The sequence below is a fragment of the Bombyx mandarina genome, chromosome 15 (genome assembly GCF_030267445.1).
Source record: "Bombyx mandarina strain Sakado chromosome 15, ASM3026744v2".
NCBI classification, from domain to species: Eukaryota; Metazoa; Arthropoda; class Insecta; order Lepidoptera; family Bombycidae; genus Bombyx; species Bombyx mandarina.
Window position 1 is genome coordinate 1,324,107 of NC_143221.1, and position 18,625 is coordinate 1,342,731.

General features: G+C 36.4%; 1 protein-coding gene across 2 annotated transcripts; it reads left to right on the forward strand.

The window, feature by feature from the left end:
• The first annotated feature begins 289 nt into the window (after positions 1-289).
• LOC114242605 (U-megalopygitoxin(1)-Mo1) lies at positions 290-16,942 on the forward strand. 2 transcript variants are annotated; one of them, XM_089733479.1, is made up of 4 exons: positions 290-430; positions 1,070-1,193; positions 3,979-4,084; positions 16,724-16,942. In XM_089733479.1, the coding sequence occupies exons 1-3, from the start codon at positions 337-339 to the stop codon at positions 4,061-4,063; spliced, it is 303 nt and encodes a 100-aa protein (XP_089589605.1). In that variant the 5' UTR covers positions 290-336; the 3' UTR covers positions 4,064-4,084; positions 16,724-16,942. The 2 variants fall into 2 exon arrangements, with proteins under 2 accessions (XP_089589605.1, XP_089589604.1); XM_089733478.1 differs by lacking the exons at positions 290-430; positions 1,070-1,193; positions 3,979-4,084 and adding exons at positions 11,189-11,345; positions 11,958-12,081; positions 13,472-13,577.
• Positions 16,943-18,625: the final 1,683 nt, after the last annotated feature.

Consider the following 18,625-nt stretch of genomic DNA (forward strand, 5'->3'; position numbering starts at 1 on the left):
GATTGATGACTCTGAGATGTGATGCTGGAGGCGTATGTCGCGGACACCCTCGGACTCCCGAATGCAAAAATGCGTCGAGGCCTTGAAGATACTGTTACGCCAGTAAGAGTAACGCCATCTATCGCCAAATAGCAGAAATTTATACTTGGGCAGAATTTTTATTTATCCCGCACCCCAGCGCGTAACAATACTTTTAAGTTTTAAGTCTTCATAAATAAATAAAGAAAATATTATAAAATAAAATTTTGCATCCACGAGTACGCACCTGCATACTTCAATAACCACGTCTAAGATATAAAATTCAATTTTTAAATCCACGCTTTATTCGTAACCAACATGTCGTTGAAAACGCTAGTCTTCTGTGTTTGCGTCACTTTAGCTTCGGCGGCGATCCAGCGCTCTGCTCTGGAGCCAATCCCTGATAAATTTAGTGAGTCCTCATTATAATATATTATGTACATTGTAAACACAACACAAACACTAACCGTATTATCGTTTGCCTAAATTCGTTTTAATTTTTCAATTTTCTCTTTTGTAATAACAAAGATACATAACCTAATAATATAGCGTATATTTTGTAGTCAAATTAAGGCTAAATTCTTAGTCGTATCTTCTTTAAATTCGAAACTCTTGTGTCCTGGTGTATCAAACTTTTTTTATTAATAACTAATATACTATATATAATATATATATAATAATAACTCGTTCGCTTCGGAAACTGTAATTTATTATTGATTTCTCCACTATTTAATGGATATTATTATACATATAACCCTTCCTCTTCAATCACTCTATCTATTAAAAAAAAACGCATCAAAATCCGTTGCGTAGTTTTAAAGATTTAAGCATACATATGGATATAGGGACAGAGAGAGCGACTTTGTTTTATACTATGTAGTGAAGGAATACTGGTGGCCCGGAATCCTTTTCCTACTTACCAAGAGAGGTTGACAAACAAAGGCTCAACCAAGAGATAGGGGATTTGGTAAGAGGTGCCCTGGCGCCTCGGGAGGAGATTACTGTCATCAATTAATGTACGTGTATAATAAACAATGTTAAATGTATGTAGATGGCCTTCATGGCTGTTACATCAGGGAGTTCGATGGTGTCCTTCCCTTTGATTCTGTAACATACTCGAAGGAAGCAGAATGCACCCGATACTTCTGCGCGCACGATGCTGTCATACACCAATCGTAAGTTATGCTACAATTATCATTAACATTATTTTACTACAACTTTTACTATTTCTGCCGTGAAGCTGTAATGCGTTTCGGTTAGAAGGGCGGGGCAGCCGTGGTAACTACATTGAGACATTAGAACTTATGACTCAAGGTGGGTGGCGCAATTACGTTGTAGATGTATATGGGCTTCAGTAGCCACTTAACACCAGGTGGGCTGTGAGCTCGTCCACCTATCTCAGCAATAAAAAAAACTGATAAATACATGAAAAAGCGTCGTGTGTTCCGTGTTTATACAATGGCACATCTGTGATACAGTACAATAAGATTGATTAATTTAAAATTCTTTATTGCACAAAAACATTATACAAAGGTGAACTTAACGTCATGCAGGCATTCTCTTCCAGTCAATCCTCCCCAAAGTCCCTCGTTGATAACGTGAAAGATTCAAGAAGTGCGTAGCTGTGATAAAGTTAATACATGGCGATAATCTTATACCTTTAAACGAGCAATTCTTGTATATATATATATATATATAATCTGATTATCGGAAACGGCTCCAACGATTTTTATAAAATTTAGTATACAGGGGATTTCGGGGGCGATAAATCGATCTAGCTACGATTTATTTTCAGAAAATGTTGTTTTATTCGTGTTTTCAATAATCAACTTAATTGATAATCAACTTTAAGACTCTTCCCGACATCTATTGGCGAATAATAATACTATTTTTCATAATTTCAACTAGCCGCTTTAAAGACACAATAACACTAAAGCTAGGTATTTCAGCAGATGGCGTTGTTAAGCCACCCGAAGCCAATGCGTGTTTGGTTTAAGGTTAGACCAAAAAAATGAATTGTTTATTTATAGTATGTGTGTTTTTTTAACTTACGTGTTCACGTAAAAATACCTAAACGATCTTGGAATATTTCATCATTTTATCAATACGTAATTCGTATTTAAATATAATTTCTAAAAAACACAATTTATCAAAAAAAAAAAAAACCGCGCAAAGCTCGGTCATCGTCTAGTAGTAGACATGAGTGAAAGTAAACACTAGATTATAATTACATTACCAAAATAAATAAATACAAATACTTACAAAACACATAGATAAGAAATACAATTTTTTTTTTATTGCCTTTGTAGGCAGACGAGCATACGGACCACCTGGTGGTGAGTGGTTACCGTCGCCCATGGACTTCAACAATGCCAAGGGCAGAGCCAAGCCGCTGCCTACCGAATAAAGTAAATTATTATAAACCACAACATACTACAAAACAATCAAGCAATCTGTCTTTTGAAAAAGAGATCATGTACTTTCTTGTAGCATATACTAAGACTTATAAATAATTACTAAGTTACTTATAAACTCACGTATCAAAATGTTGCTTAAAAACAAATAAAGAAACAAGAGCGCAACTCTAAATAAAAAATTACAATGATGGATTTTAATGTTAGTGATTCTGATCTGGATATTAAGTTTAACGGAGGTATTATATGAATTTTTATCGAAACTTGAATCGTACGCAAATCTTGAAGTTACTTGGACATCTTGACTTGGGAGAAAATTATTTTAAAAGATTCCTTTGCATAGATTTTTTTTAATTAGTATGTTTAAACATATAAAGTTCTTTTGACGTTCAACAAGTATGTACTTTCATTTATGTTGAATAAAAAAAATTTGATTTGAAAAATTTTTTGATTTTGATTTGATTTGATTAAAAAGTGTTAGTTTTTGTTTTTATTCATACATTCATTATGTTGTTTTTTTTTTTTAAATAAAAAATCATATAATTCTGTTAGTAAGAATATCTTAAAATCTATGTTAGTAGTTTAAAAATCTAACAAATAACTCTACTAATCAGACATACATTATATATCATTACATGCCTGCTGCAAAGGCTGTTAATCAGCAGTCCCTCGATCTTGCTCGATATGATGTTCAGAAGACTGTTGCCACTGTCACGCACTCGATGCAATAAGGATGCACTTCTCTTCCGCATTATTGCAAAGAAGTCATCGGTGTGAGATGTCGCAAACATTGTGGATGACCTACAAAAGCGCGGCAGTGACAACATCATCCTAAACGCATTATTACAGGTAGTTTTCCAATTACAGCAAAAGAGCGCATTATGCGGCATAATGCTCAACGTTGAATGTTCCAACTACAGCAACGCTTCGCACAATCGAGCACTCTCAAAAGAACTGCTCTCGCGTGATACTCGCAATCGATACCGACTCAGTGACAGAAAATTGACAAGTGTTTTTTCTTTAAGTTGGCACTGATCGAAATTTTCTTTATATTCGCGTTAGTAATATTATTTAATGTTGAAAAAAATTGTAAGGCTTTCGTTTCATCGTAGTTTCTTAGAAATAATCAATGTTCATTAAAACTGTTCTAACTTAGCGCACTCTGCTGATGCATTTGAAAACTAATTCACGTTCCAATTAAGCTTCAGCATAATTCGGCATTGTACGTCACTGAGTCGCATTATGCTCTGTAATTGGAAAACTACCATATTGTACACGTAGGGCACTGTAAGCCCTTCGCGTATATGTGCTCCACAGACTACTGGCGTAAAAGTTCTGACAATAAGCAATAAGCTATGTCTATATGTGTATTTGCGCATGAGTAGTCTTTGGAAAGGTTGAACCAATTCGAAATTAGTCTTCAATGGTGTACTTAGATTGAAAAATTGAACCAAAAAATCAATTTAGAAAGCCCTCGAAGTCAAGGATATACCTACACGTGTCCGACATGATAGCAAATCAATAAGATAAAAATTTTTGGTTTCAGGTGTAAAGATGAGCTGAGCAGCGACACCCCTGTGTGTACCTTTACAAAGCCAGAAGAAAATACTCACATAATCTGCATTCTTTAAACAAAGCCTTCTTGAAAAAATGTTTGTTATTTTTATTTTATTTACTTGTAGTATAAAGTCGTTTAAGGTACTGATGAACTTTTTTTTTGGTGGTAGAACGTATTATGGGGCCACAGGGTAGGTGCCACCAGTCTGTCCATAGCTGATGCGAAGCTGACAAGATAACTTTTTTGCTGGTGGTAGGACCTCTTGTGAGACCGCGCGGGTGGGTACCACTACCCTGCCTATTTCTGCCGTGAAGCAGTAATGCGTTTCGGTTTGAAGGGTGGGGCAGCCGTTGTAACTATACTTAAGACCTCAGAACTTATATCTCAAGGTGGGTAGCGCATTTACGTTGTGGATGTCTATGGGCTCAAGTAACCACTTAACACCAGGTGGGCTGTAAGCTCGTCCACACATCCAAGCAATAAAAAAAAAACATACAAGGACTGCATTCGGTGATTTCTTTCTACGCCAAGAAATTAAGACTGCTGACTTAGCCACGGCTCTCATGAGGCTGCCCCACTGGCTTGCCATGATCGACTGCTGTTAGCATCTGTGTTACACTGCGGGACTTCATGTTGACTATGCAGACAGTTCAATACCTAATGATGGGAACACATTCACGTTGTGATATCACAGCGTGAGCTGCCGGCGCTGTGTGACGTTAGTTTGGGCGTAAGCTCCGGTTTTTTTTTGCTACCTTATCTGAAAGCCTTGAGAGGCTATGTCAGCGTAACCCTAACGTGTAGATGAGCTCTCAGGGCTCAAACCGTTGCTAGCACTGATCCTACCAAGAGCAGTGCTTCGCAGAATCTACCATCGGATCGGAAAAGCGGCCCATTGAGAAGATCCGGCGAGAAACTCAGTGGGATGTGTCTTTGGGTTCGAAGACGGGTTCGAAGAGAACGGTGACTGGTGCTTAAGGTACCTCAAAGCACTGTGGAGTTGTGTTCCCGGTGTTCCTAAAGTTTGAATAATGTACGGTAGGCATAATCAACAGTCGTTTGTGATCACGAAAACTGTGCAGTATTCCAATAATAATAATATGATCATTAATATCGTGATGATATGCCGTGCAAATACCGAGGAAAATCCTTTATTTTGTTCGGCAGCTTCATGAAAGAAACAACTTCCTGAAACAGTCGTATATATGGGCGCAAACGCCACTGTTGGCAATAATTAACATAATAATATATAGTTTAGTTTATTCTATGTTAATATTTATTTATTATTAGCAAGACGAAACCTATTCTACCATATTTAATAATTAGCAGACACTGTTTTGATGTGAAAATGTTCAGAATATGTTTAATGTTTATATTATTGTTTAAAAACACAAATGACTGTATAAATAATTAAATATTAATAAAGCATAAATATTAATAATAATTTATATTATTATAATTAACAGCAATAGTTTAATTAAGTATTGTAATTGTTATGCAATGATGTTGTTGGCGCCATCTATTATTAGGCTGGATAATAACAATGATAGTTAGTATTACTTAAAAGTAATTCATGTAAAATAAATTAAATGTCAGTCATGTAAAAATCACTAAAATATGTATTGTGAATATTAAGCTATATTTTGTGAATTGTTTCACAGTAATTACATTTGTTTGTATAAAAGAAGTTGTAGTTGCTATAACAATCAATCACAAAATGGCTAATTGTGTAAGAACCACTGAATAACTAAGGCGTGGCTTTTTGTTGTAAACAAGTAATGTTAAAGTTTTATAGAATTGTATTGTATTTTCATTGTAAAAGAACTTATGTGTGAAAACCCTGGCTTAACGCCGACATATACCATGATTAATATTCGTCTGACCACAATAACAATAATTAGTAAAATTGGATTCTTCAATACGACATTCACGCTACATGCTGTTCAAATCTGAATAATAATTAAAAATGAACACTTTAATAAAACACTTGTGTAATGTTTGACGTGGCTACAGTCTCTTGTGTGATCGTGCGCATTTGGACAAACACATTTACGGAAATAAAGAGTGCATCTGTAGAGATAAAAAACAAAAAAAGTATTTAAATGATAGTGAATGAAGAGGAGTATTTTGGCAATTATTGACTTTTGTCTCATAAACCAGACGGCCTCTACGCTATGGTAATTTGTAGCTTATGGACGTTGGTAATATCTTTGACACAACCAAGACGGGTCTTTACCGCGGGAGTCTCCTCTTCTTTGAATAAGGACATGTTATAACAACAAACATCATGGAGAGGAGTTTATTCAAGAGCCGGATGGTACGATACAGATATGATCTCTGAAAATGCATTGAAGATGGCGCTGTGATTTCAAGAAACCGCACAATCACAATGAATCGTCACAGGACGTCACACCCCATGGAACATAATATAAAGAACCAGAGATTCCAAACGTGTTCGAAATATTGTAAAATCAAAGAGCTCTCTTCTGCGTGCAGTCAAATGGATTCTCAAGAATGAAATTAGGTATATTCAATTACCCAAGATAATTTACAAATAAAATAATTTCAAAGTTTTGTAAGGGATTTTATGACCTGGTAACTAAGACCTTTAGGTCATGTCTTTTTTTAATTTATATTATTATTTTTAAGAAATTGATAGTATGGAATAAAATGAAATGAAATCAAAAATTTGAGACATTAATCAATGGGATGAAATTAAATGAAATGTGATGAGATGATATGTATGGGATGAAATGAAATTTCAGTAAAATGGTGGTCATTTACTGAGATTTTTTCAGTGGACTTTTTGGAGGATCCCGAGAAGTTAAGTCCAGCGGCTTTGTTTCATTTTCCCACATCTGTGCACTTTCACAGATATTAAACAGTTAATAAACCACCGTTATTACACATTTAAACCTCAAGAAATACTAAATAGACAAAACACAACAAATAAGGACATAAGCCTCCACGCGTAGGTAGGTACCTTAGGTACCGTAGTAAGTAGGTACTTATGCTCAAGACTTCTGCGAAGCAGCCTTGCAGTTTCGTGGATAAGAGAGTCGATGTCGCAATACAATTAAGATTCCAAACCTAAAAGTTTCGAACCACTGCGTAATCACATAACTATATCAGAAGCCCTTTTAGACGATTTCGAAGCTACAATCTGTAAAATCTTCTCAATCTCTCAGATGTGGATTAATAAGAGCAATAGAACCATGTGAGGTATTAGAAGATAGGGACAAACTCTACCCTGAGTGTTGTTCGCGCATCGAGTGCCCTGACTTAGTTAATCCAACGGAATTAGTGTTGACTGAATGATTATAAAATAGTTTTAATAGTTTAAAAATGAAATGGTTTATTGTAATGTACCTAATTGAAATGTACAAATATAGTAAGATGTATCGACCATTATAACGTTGAAACCGTTGTTTGCTTTTTAAAATATGTATTTTATAGTTAATGTCTATTTATATAATAAATTATACTAGAGGTCCCGCAGTAGTCGAAATTCGACTATAATAATTAATTGGAATTGTAAGTTTGTACACTATTATGATTGTATTTTATACTTCTACTAGCGACCCGCCCTCGCTTCGCTTCGGAAACATTAAAACACACATGAAACCAAAATAAAAAAATAAAAAAATAAATTAAAAAAGTAGCCTATGTTCATCAGGGACAATATCGGCTTCTAATGGAAAAATAATTTTTCAAATCGGTCCAGTAGTTTCGGAGCCTATTCGAAACAAACAAACAAACAAATCTTTCCTCTTTATAATATTAAGTATATTAAGTATAGATAATCACAAATTTCGTCAAGGCTACACTATAAAAATATATTAATAAAGACAAACAATATTTAATCTATTCTCAGTTTGACCACAGACGTCAAGAACAAAAGTTTGACAATAAATAGTATGCATGCGTGTGTGCCTCAAATACATGGTATGCAGTGTGTGTAATGTTTTCTTTATTGATTTAATGTATCTTTTATGCATTATTTTAAAAAAATATTAGCATTGTGCACTTCTTCTCTATATTCTCTATAAGTGTGGAAAATTTCATACTCCTCCGTCCACGCAATTTTCGTAAAAAGGGATACAAAGTTTTTGCTTCGGCGGCGGCACATACGTTGTAGAAGTCTATGGGCTCCGGTAACCAACAACACAAGGTAACACAAGGACTGTGATCTCGTCCACCTATCTATGAAATAAATAAATAAATAAAAAGCACCAACTAGCTTGTGAGTAACCAAATCATGATGAGATAATATAGATATAGATTTTAATATTGTATAAACTATTATATGTATGTATGTATGCATGTATTTGTGTATGTATGTATGTTTGTATATGTGATTGTTTATATATGTATGTATATACTTTTTTGTTGTGTATGTGTTTGTAAATTAATATAAATTTCATTGCACCTACCACTATTAACTCTGCACTACCTTTGGTTGACTGGTAGAGAATGCCTTAGGCATTAAGTCCGCCAATGTAAATTTTACATGAAGTGAAATAAATAAATAAATAATTGCATGTTGATAACCTTTGTGCTCGCATAATTAATCAGATAATAAAGTACCTAATAAATACAGTCATTCGATTCGCCACTGCTGACGGCGGACGATACGCGCTATCAATCTAGGTTACAGCAACATACATAGGTCAAACCACAGTCGTCCAGTAATTAGTGAAATTATTACAGTGTGCTCAGTGCGAGTTTTTTAACGTTCTCGATAGCGTAAAAGTTAACACAATTTTGTATGGAGTTGGAACGTCTGCCTACGTTTGCCGCTAGGGGCGCTGTTCCAACTGCATACAAATTTGAATTAACTTCCTCGCTATCGAGAACGTTAAAAAACTCGCACTAAGCACACAGATCGCGATGATCGCTGCGAGTGAAAAAACAAAAAACATTGATTCGCTTGAACATCCGGAACTTTCTTCCACATGGTTGGTGATTGCGCGAACAATCCAAGCGATTCTCAGGATGTGAGGAAAAATGGAGGGGGAAATTTTTAAGCGGGCTGATAATTGTCGTTTTAATGGATTCATATTACCTTTGAAGCTGTAACGTTGTTGGTATCTAGGAGCGCTGCTAATCTCTGTCAAGATTAAATAAATAGGTGAATAATAAGAAAACGGAGCAAAAGGGTGACATGGTGGTACCCAAGGGAAGACGAAAGAAAAAGAGGCCGACCACAGAAAAGGTGGGACGATGACGTTAGACAAGTGGCAGGAGTCACATGGAACAGAGTGGCTCAAGAAAGAAAGGAATGGAAAAGGTTGGAGGAGGCCTTTGCCGACTGGCAAACAGATCTAGGAAAGAATCTATTAAGTTTCAGTTTTTAATGCTAGATTTTACATAAGTTTAAAAATTCATTGTACTAAGAGATCTGAATAAAAGGCTATATTATTATTATTATTATTATTATAAAAAAACGGTGCGACATCTTACCCGCCTCTCCCCTCAAGAGCCAGCCTGACAGTAGTAACAACTTCTACTATAAATAAAAAAAACCTCTTAAAACCACAACTCGAAATCCATATGCCGAATGTTGCTTGGCAACAAAAACTTTTCGATTTTAATATCCACATTCTATTTTAGGTGATGACTATTTAGTTATTGATGAAGTCAATTAGCAGAAATGTAATCCAAACAAAACGTATTTACCTCGGGCCGATTGTTTTTTGCTTGTTTTCCTTATTATTATTTCCTACCTAAATCGAACGTACTAAGGTACTCATTTTGAAGTTTTTATAAAAACACTATTTCTGCCTGTATTTAAGTGCATACATTTGTATTGACGACGACTGTGCAGACACCGGGATATTGAAATGGCCAGGGGCGTTATGACCCGACTTAATAACAATTGAAAAGGGAGGGGATATTACCATATAATTACCCCTTAACATAATCATCATCAATGACAGAGGAAATATTGAGAAACATAGGTCTCCCTCAATAAAATTAACATCATCAGCCCATAAACGTATAAGTTGAACATAGGCCCCCCTCAATGTTCACGACAGTGACCGGTCCTCCACAACGCAGCCAGTAGATTACCGCGACCTTGAGCGGGTCGTCGGTCTACCCCGTGGGAGGTCTGGCCTACTCACGCTGCGTTTTCCCGTGCAGCGGCGATCTGTTCTTCAATGTGCCCTATCCACCTTCACTTAAAACAATTCTTCGGACTATGTCAGGTACCTAGGTTCTTCTTCTAATCTCGTCATTCTTGATTCGGTCTCGCAGGGCAACTCCAAGAATAGCCCTCTTCATTGCCCTTACGATGGACCGACCAAATAAAGGCAGCTCTAAATGGTCCCGTTAACGACTGCACAAGAAGGGCCGCGTTACGCGAGGAATGGCGACGTCTGGTGAAGCGCACCACCACCCGAATTGATGACCACGACCACTCTGCCAAGAGTGCATGCGACTGAGAAGAATTGTCCTACTGATAAGGCCTGTTGCTATCGACCATGTCTCACTGCCTGTATCATCACTGGCAACACACTGGTCAAAGACTTTCGTCTCGAGATACCCATCATCAACATCGAAATCTGATGAATTAATGTTCCGTATATTTCAGCACGAAGCAGAAACGTCGACTATATTACGTCGTGGAAGCTTAGAGGACTGATGACTCCGAGATGTGACGCTGGAGGCGTATGTTGCAGGCACACTCGGACCCCCGAATGCAAAAATGCGTCGAGGCCTTGAAGATAATGTTACGCCGCTAAGAGTAGCGCCATCTATCGCCGAATAGTAGAAACGAATATCAAAGGAACTATTAACATCGAGAACGCTAGAGAAGTACAACGCCATCTATTATCAGATAGCGGAAACACACATCGAAGCTACTCGACTTGCGCAGAATGTTCTCGATAAGTTTAGGGATGTTGTATCAACTATTGCATTACGTTGCAGAGATGGCATGAAATCAGTTATTAATCGGAACTACTCGAAGCGAAATAGCGAACGGATCACCTGAAGCGAAGCGGAAGAAGAAGGAATTACGAGTTGTAAAGTGTTCGTTAAATGTTCTAAGTGACAATACAGCTTCAATTTATACTTCGGTAGAAATTTTATTTATCCCGAACCCCAGCATGTAACATTACTTTTAAGTCTTCATAAATAAATAAAGAAAATAAAATACAATAAATTCTGCATCCACGAGTACGCACCTGCATACTTCAATAACCACGTCTAAGATATAAAATTCAATTTTTAAATCCACGCTTTATTCGTATCCAACATGTCGTTGAAAACGCTAGTCTTCTGTGTTTGCGTCACTTTAGCTTCGGCGGCGATCCAGCGCTCTGCTCTGGAGCCAATCCCTGATAAATTTAGTGAGTTCTCATTATAATATGTTTATTGTAAACACAACACAAACACTAACCGTATTATCGTTTGCCTAAATTCGTTTTAATTTTTCAATTTTCTCTTTTGCAATAACAAAGATACATAACCTAATAATATAGCGTATATTTTGTAGTCAAATTAAGGCTAAACTCTTAGTCGTATCTTGTTTAAATTCGAAACTCTTGTGTCCTGTTGTATCAAACTTTTTTTATTAATAACTAGCGACCCGCCCTCGTTCGCTTCGGAAACTGTAATTTATTATTGATTTCTCCACTATTTAATGGATATTATTATACATATAACCCTTCCTCTTCAATCACTCTATCTATTAAAAAAAACCGCATCAAAATCCGTTGCGTAGTTTTAAAGATTTAAGCATACATATGGATATAGGGACAGAGAGAGCGACTTTGTTTTATACTATGTAGTGAAGGAATACTGGTGGCCCGGAAGCCTTTTCAGACTTACCAGGAGAGGTTGACGAACAAAGGCTCAACCAAGAGATAGGGGATTTGATAAGAGGTGCCCTGGCGCCTCGGGAGGAGATTACTGTCATCAATTAATGTACGTGTATAATAAACAATGTTAAATGTATGTAGATGGCCTTCAAGGCTGTTACATCAGGGAATTCGATGGTGTCCTTCCCTTTGATTCTGTAACATACTCGAAGGAAGCAGAATGCACCCGATACTTCTGCGCGCACGATGCTGTCATACACCAATCGTAAGTTGTGCTACAATTATCATTAACATTATTTTACTACAACTTTTACTATTTCTGCCGTGAAGCTGTAATGCGTTTTGGTTAGAAGGGTGGGGCAGCCGTTGTAACTACATTGAGACCTTAGAACTTATGTCTCAAGGTGGGTGGCGCAATTACGTTGTAAATGTCTATGGGCTTCAGTACTTAAAACCAGGTGGGCTGAGAGCTCGTCCACCCATCTCAGCAATAAAATAAATAAATAAACTGACAAATACATGAAACAAACGTCGTGTGTTCTATGTTTCTACAGTGGCACATATTTTATACAGTATAATAAGATTGATTGATTGAAAATTCTTTATTGCACAAAAACATTCTACAAACGTGAACTTAACGCCATGCAGGGACTCTCTTCCAGTTAGCCCTCGTTGATGAAGTGAAAGAAGTGCGTAGCTGTGATGAAGTTAATACATGACGATACTTTAAAGAATTAGAGCAGACATGAGTGAAAATAAACACTAGATTATAATTACATTACCAAAATAAATACATTTACTGGTGGTAGGACCTCTTGTAAGTCCGCGCGGGTGGGTACCACCACCCTGCCTATTTCGGCCGTGAAGCAGTAATGTGTTACGGTTTGAAGGGTGGGGCAGCCGTTGTAACTATACTCGAGACCTTAGAACTTATATCTCAAGGTGGGTGGCGCATTCACCTTGTGGATGTCTATGGGCTCCAGTAGCCATTTAACACCAGGTGGGCTGTGAGCTCGTCCTCCCATCGAAGCAATAAAAAATAAAAAAACATAGAAACATACATACAAATGCATTTAAAATACATTGATAAGAAATACATATAAAATAAAATAAATTATATAATGTACTAAGTAATATACGGGTACTAAGACTTATTAATAATTACTAAGTTACTTATAAACTCACGTATCAAAATGTTGCTTAAAAACAAACAAAGAAACAAGAGCGCAACTCTAAATAAAAAATTACAATGATGGATTTTAATGTTAGTGATTCTGGTCTAGATATTAAGTCAGTTTAAGGGATCGATTATATATTTTTTCATCCAAACTTGAATCGTAGGCAAATCTTGAAGTTAATTGGACATCTTGACTTTGGTGAAAATTATCTTAAAAGATTCCTATGTAAAAATAGTATGTTCCATAAATAGTATGTTTAAATATATAAATAGTGTTAGTAAAAATTATGTCCATGTGTATATTTGCGCATGAGTAGTTATGGGTAGGGTTGAACCATTTCGAAATTGGCCTTCAATTGTGTACTTAGATTAAGAAATTGAACCAAAAAATCAATTTAGAAAGCCCTTGAAGTCAAGGATATACCTACACGTGTCCGACATGATAGCAAATCAATAAGATAAAAAAATTTGGTTTCAGGTGTAAAGATGAGCTGAGCAGAGACACCCCTGTATGTACCTTTACCAAGACAGAAGAAAAACGTGACACAGTCTGCATTCTCTAAACAAAGCCTTGTTAAAACAATGTTAGTTATTTTTTATCTATATATAATTAATACGTGAAGCAAAAACTTTGTACCCTTTTTTACGAAAATTGCGCGGACGGAGGCGTATGAAATTTCCCACACTTATAGAGAATATAGAGAAGGAGTGCACAATGCTAATATTTTTTTAAAATAACGCATAAAAAATACATTAAATCAATAAAGAAAACATTACACACACTGGCATGTATTTGACACACACACACATATGTATATAATATACTCTTTGTTTATTGTCAAACTTTAGTTTGTCAAAAACTGTGGTCAAATTGAAAATAGGTTAATATTGTTTATCTATAATGTAGTCTTGGCGAAATCTGTGATTATAGAAATATAATAGTCTTTGACCATATAACCATAATAATGTTCAAACTTATAATTTCAATTAATTATAGTCGAATTTCGACTACTGCGGGACCACTAGTTATTATAAATACTTGTATATTAACGTCGCTTAAGCTACTGACGAAGCTTTCTTCTGGTGGTAGAACGTATTGTGGGGCCCCAGTGTAGGTGCCACAAGGCTGTTCATAGCTGACGCGAAGCTGACTAAAGAACTTACTAAAGAATGGAATATACAATACAATAGTATGCCTACGTCTCGATGTGAGTTTAGATACTGTCAACCACTTATTATAATTGCTTGGATTGGTGAACGAACTCATGGAGTACCCGGTGTTAAGTGAGAACCGGAGTCTATCGCCATCACAACGTGTAGCCTTTACTGATCTTGTGATGGGCTCGACGTCTTAAGCTGGAATACATGATTGATTTCCGGCATATAAATAGACAGTATGTTGAGTACTCGTAGGTATCTACCCGTGCGAGTAAATATAGTAATAAGTACCAGAGAGCTCCTCAGGTATAAAATGAAATAAAAACGCAGGGTCATTCCGGGGTGAGAGGACAAAGGAGGAGGGCTTCTGTCTCTGTGAGGTAACGTGTGACTGGAATGTTAGTGGCGCCTTAACGCATACAACTAACTAATTTCACGATAGGCAGCAACTTGGCTCTGCCCCAGGCATTGCTGAAGTCCATGGGTGAAGGTAACCACTCACCATCTGGTGGGCCATATGTTCGTCTGTCTACACGAGCAATAAAAAAAAATAAAAAAATACAAGGACTGCATTCGGTAATCTCTTTTTACGCCAAAAAATTAAGACTTCTGACTTAGCCACGGCTCTCATGAGATTGTCCCATTGACCTACCAAGATGTACTGCTGTTAGCATCTGTGTTACACTGCGGGACTTTATGTTGACTATGCAGACAGTTCAATACCTAATGATGGGAACACATTCACGTTGTGGTATCACAGCGTGAGCTGCCGGCGTTGTGTGACGTTAGTTTGGGCGTAAGCTCCGGTTTTTTTTTTGCTACCTTAGCCAAACGCCTTGAGAGGCTATGTCAGCGTAACCCTAACGTGTAGATGAGCTCTCGGGGCTTAAACCGTTGCTGGCACTGACTCTACCAAGAGCAGTGCTTCGCAGAATCTACCAACGGATCGGAAAAGCGGCCCATTGAGAAGATCCGGCGAGAAACTCAGTGGGATGTGTCTATGAGTTAACTCGTCGAGCCCTTCGTCGCCAGCGACGGGTTCGAAGAGAGCGGTGACTGGTGCTTAAGGTACCTCAAAGCACTGTTAGTGGAGTTGTGTTCCCGGTGTTCCTAAAGTTTGAATAATGTACGGTAGGCATAATCAAGAGTCGTTTGTGACCGCGAAAACTGTGCAGTATTCCAATAATATGATCATTAATATCGTGATGATATGCCGTGCAAATACCGAGGAAAATCCTTGATGTTGTTCGGCAGCTTATTGAAAGAAACAACTTCCTGAAACCGTCGCATACGATGATTAATATTCGTCTGACATTAACAATAATTAGTAAAATTGGATTCTTCAATACGACATTCACGATACATGCTGTTCAAATCTGAATAATAATTAAAAATGAACACTTTAATAAAACACTTGTATAATGTTTGACGTGGTTACAGTCTCTTGTGTGATCGTGCGCATCTGGACAAACACATTTACGGAAATAAAGAGTGCATCTGTAGAGAAAAAAGACAAAAAAAGTACATACTTAAATGATAGTGAATGAAGAGGAGCATTTTTGCAATTATTTACTGGTGTCTCATAAACCAGACGACCTCTACGCTATGGTAATTTGTAGTTTATGGACGTTGGTAATATCTTTGACACAACCAAGACGGGTATTAACCGCGGCAGACTCTTATTTGAATAAGGACATGTTATAACAACAAACATCATGGAGAGGAGTTTATTCAAGAGCCGGATGGTACGATACAGATATGATCTCTGAAAATGCATTGAAGATGGCGCTGTGATTTCAAATAGGTGAACTCTGCCCCGATGATGATAACGACGGTGAAATCACACAATCACAATGAATCATCACAACCCATGGAACATATTATATAGAACCAGAGATTCCAAACGCTCCCTGTGATCGGGATATTGTAAAATCAGAGTGCTCTCTTCTGCATGCATTATGAAGTCGTCGTGGCCTCAAGGATAAGACGTCCGGTGCACTCGTATCGAGCGATGAACCGGTGTTCGAATCCGGCAGGCTGGTACCAATTTTTCTAATGAAATATGTACTTAACAAATGTTCACGATTGACTTCTACAGTGAATAACATCGTGTAATAAAAATCAAACCCGCAAAGTTACAATTTGCGTGATTACTGGTGGTAGGATCTCATGTGAGCTCTTAGAACTTATATCTCAAGGTGGTTGCCGCATTGACATTGTAAATGTCTATGGACTCCATTAACCACTTAACACCAGGTGGGCTGTGAGCTCGTCCATCCATCTAATGAATACAAAATAAAATAAAAAAATACAGTCAAATGGATTCTCAAGAATGCAATTAAGGTATATTCATATAATCTATGGAATTTACAAATAAAATGATTTCAAAGTTTGACAGCGGATTGACCATAGATAATACACGGATTGATATTATAATGATATATTTTTTCCTAACTAAGGAATCCTTCCTGTACTTATAGAAAAATTAAATAGCTACGGTAGTTACTGTAAGCCGTTCGTTTCCTTCCTTCCCTTTGTCACTCTATTCCTTCATGCTTTATTTTTGTTGCAGGACCAAGTACACAAGAAGAAATTCCAAACTCTTCAAATAATGACCGCTATTCATCTACAAAATTGTATTGAATACATTTTTTAAATTATCAAGATATTTGCTGGTTGAATATTATTTGTTATCATATATATATCATGGATAGTATTTAATAGATAGATAGTAATTCTGAAAACTAAATTTGGTAATTGAAATAATATTAATATATAAATATTGTAAAAAGCACGTAGTTTTTTTTCTTTCTTTTTATTCTTTAATTATTTTTATTTAATATTTATATGATAATTAGACGGGGAACAATTTGTCCGACCTCACCTTAGACTGAACAAGGTAAACAAATGCATGAGTGTGATCACTTTTCTTTGACTCGGGTTAAGTCGCACAGCGATTGAATCCGCCACCCCCCGGTACGATTAAGAAATATACTGTATACTCATGCCCGTATCTTTAGACGTTTCGTAAAATAGTCCTCCACTCTTAACTCATCCGATGATGCTCGAGAATACCCTCCAAACTTACTCGAGTTTGGTATTTTTATGCCCGTATCTTTAGACGTTTCGTAAAATAGTCCTCCACTCTTAACTCATCCGATGATGCTCGAGAATTCCCTCCAAACTTACTCGAGTTTGGTATTTTTTGTCGACCATTACAATATTCCTCAACTGTCCTCGAGTGAGGTAATAATGATGAAAATTTGATCAAGCTAGCATCAAACCCATAGAGTTCTGTAGTCTATGGTCATTGTTTAATGTCAAAGTCAGGCTGCCGCTGTCTGTTTGACACTAGATGAACTTGTTTGATGTTTTGGTTGCTGAGTTATTCGTAAATATGTGTGCGTGCGGTAAATCTGAAAGTTTAATACTTATTTTCTAACCTATTATTATTTCGGATCCGGCTTTGTATTTTTATTCGCCGCTTTTGTGTGATTTTGGTTGCATCGTGTTGTTGAAGTGCTTTTCCACAACCACCAGTTTATTATTATTTAAATAAAACTTATAATCGCATTGACTTTATTTATCAGGTAGTAAGCAAAATATGACTCTTATGTAGGTAAATAAAATAAAGAGTTTCAAATGTTTAACCTCGAACTATTTACTTTATTAATAAATATTATCAAACTTAAATTATCACAATATGCGCGAATCATGCACAGATCCAGGCCATTGCACAACAATATCATATATTTCCATTTGCGGTCCACATACTATTTGGACGTCGATAGAAAACCAGCCTTGAGGAACGTTCAAGGTACGTCGCGACGTACCTTAACTTGACAGTTCACTTCACTCCGGTTAGGAAATTTTTCCAAGGACGTTTGAGTGGAGTTTATTTTTACGACTAATCATATCAAAACGCGTGTTGGAGGTTGAGTCGAGTCGAGTTAAGCTCGTGTAAACGACTAAAGATACGGGTGTCAGTCTCTGATTGTTCCGACTAATCTCCAAAATCTCAAGACCAATTATGACGCCACAATCATTGACAGATAATTGATGCTATGAGTAACTTAGGCTCCTTTAATTTTCAGAAAAGATTCTGGGTTCCGTGCAAAACTAAAAGCAATTATTATAATTCATTAGTTATTTTTTATGTATTATACATACAGAGGCCTGTCAACCAGTGGACGAACGTGGCCTGAAGATATATTTTTTTTTAATATACATTGTGAACAAATTTCGCTTTTTAATATCAGCCGAAAACACGGAAAAGCGTGGCCGGATTTCGCTCATAATTTTAGGTTTGTTTTAAAAAAAAATAACACATCAAATTCATAAAAAATCAAGTCATTTATTTACTCACAACTTAAAAGTATAGAACTAAGAAAAATAATATTTTTATTAATTTAGATTACATAATACATACATCATTAAAATTATAACGACACAATAATGGCTTCAAAATAAATAA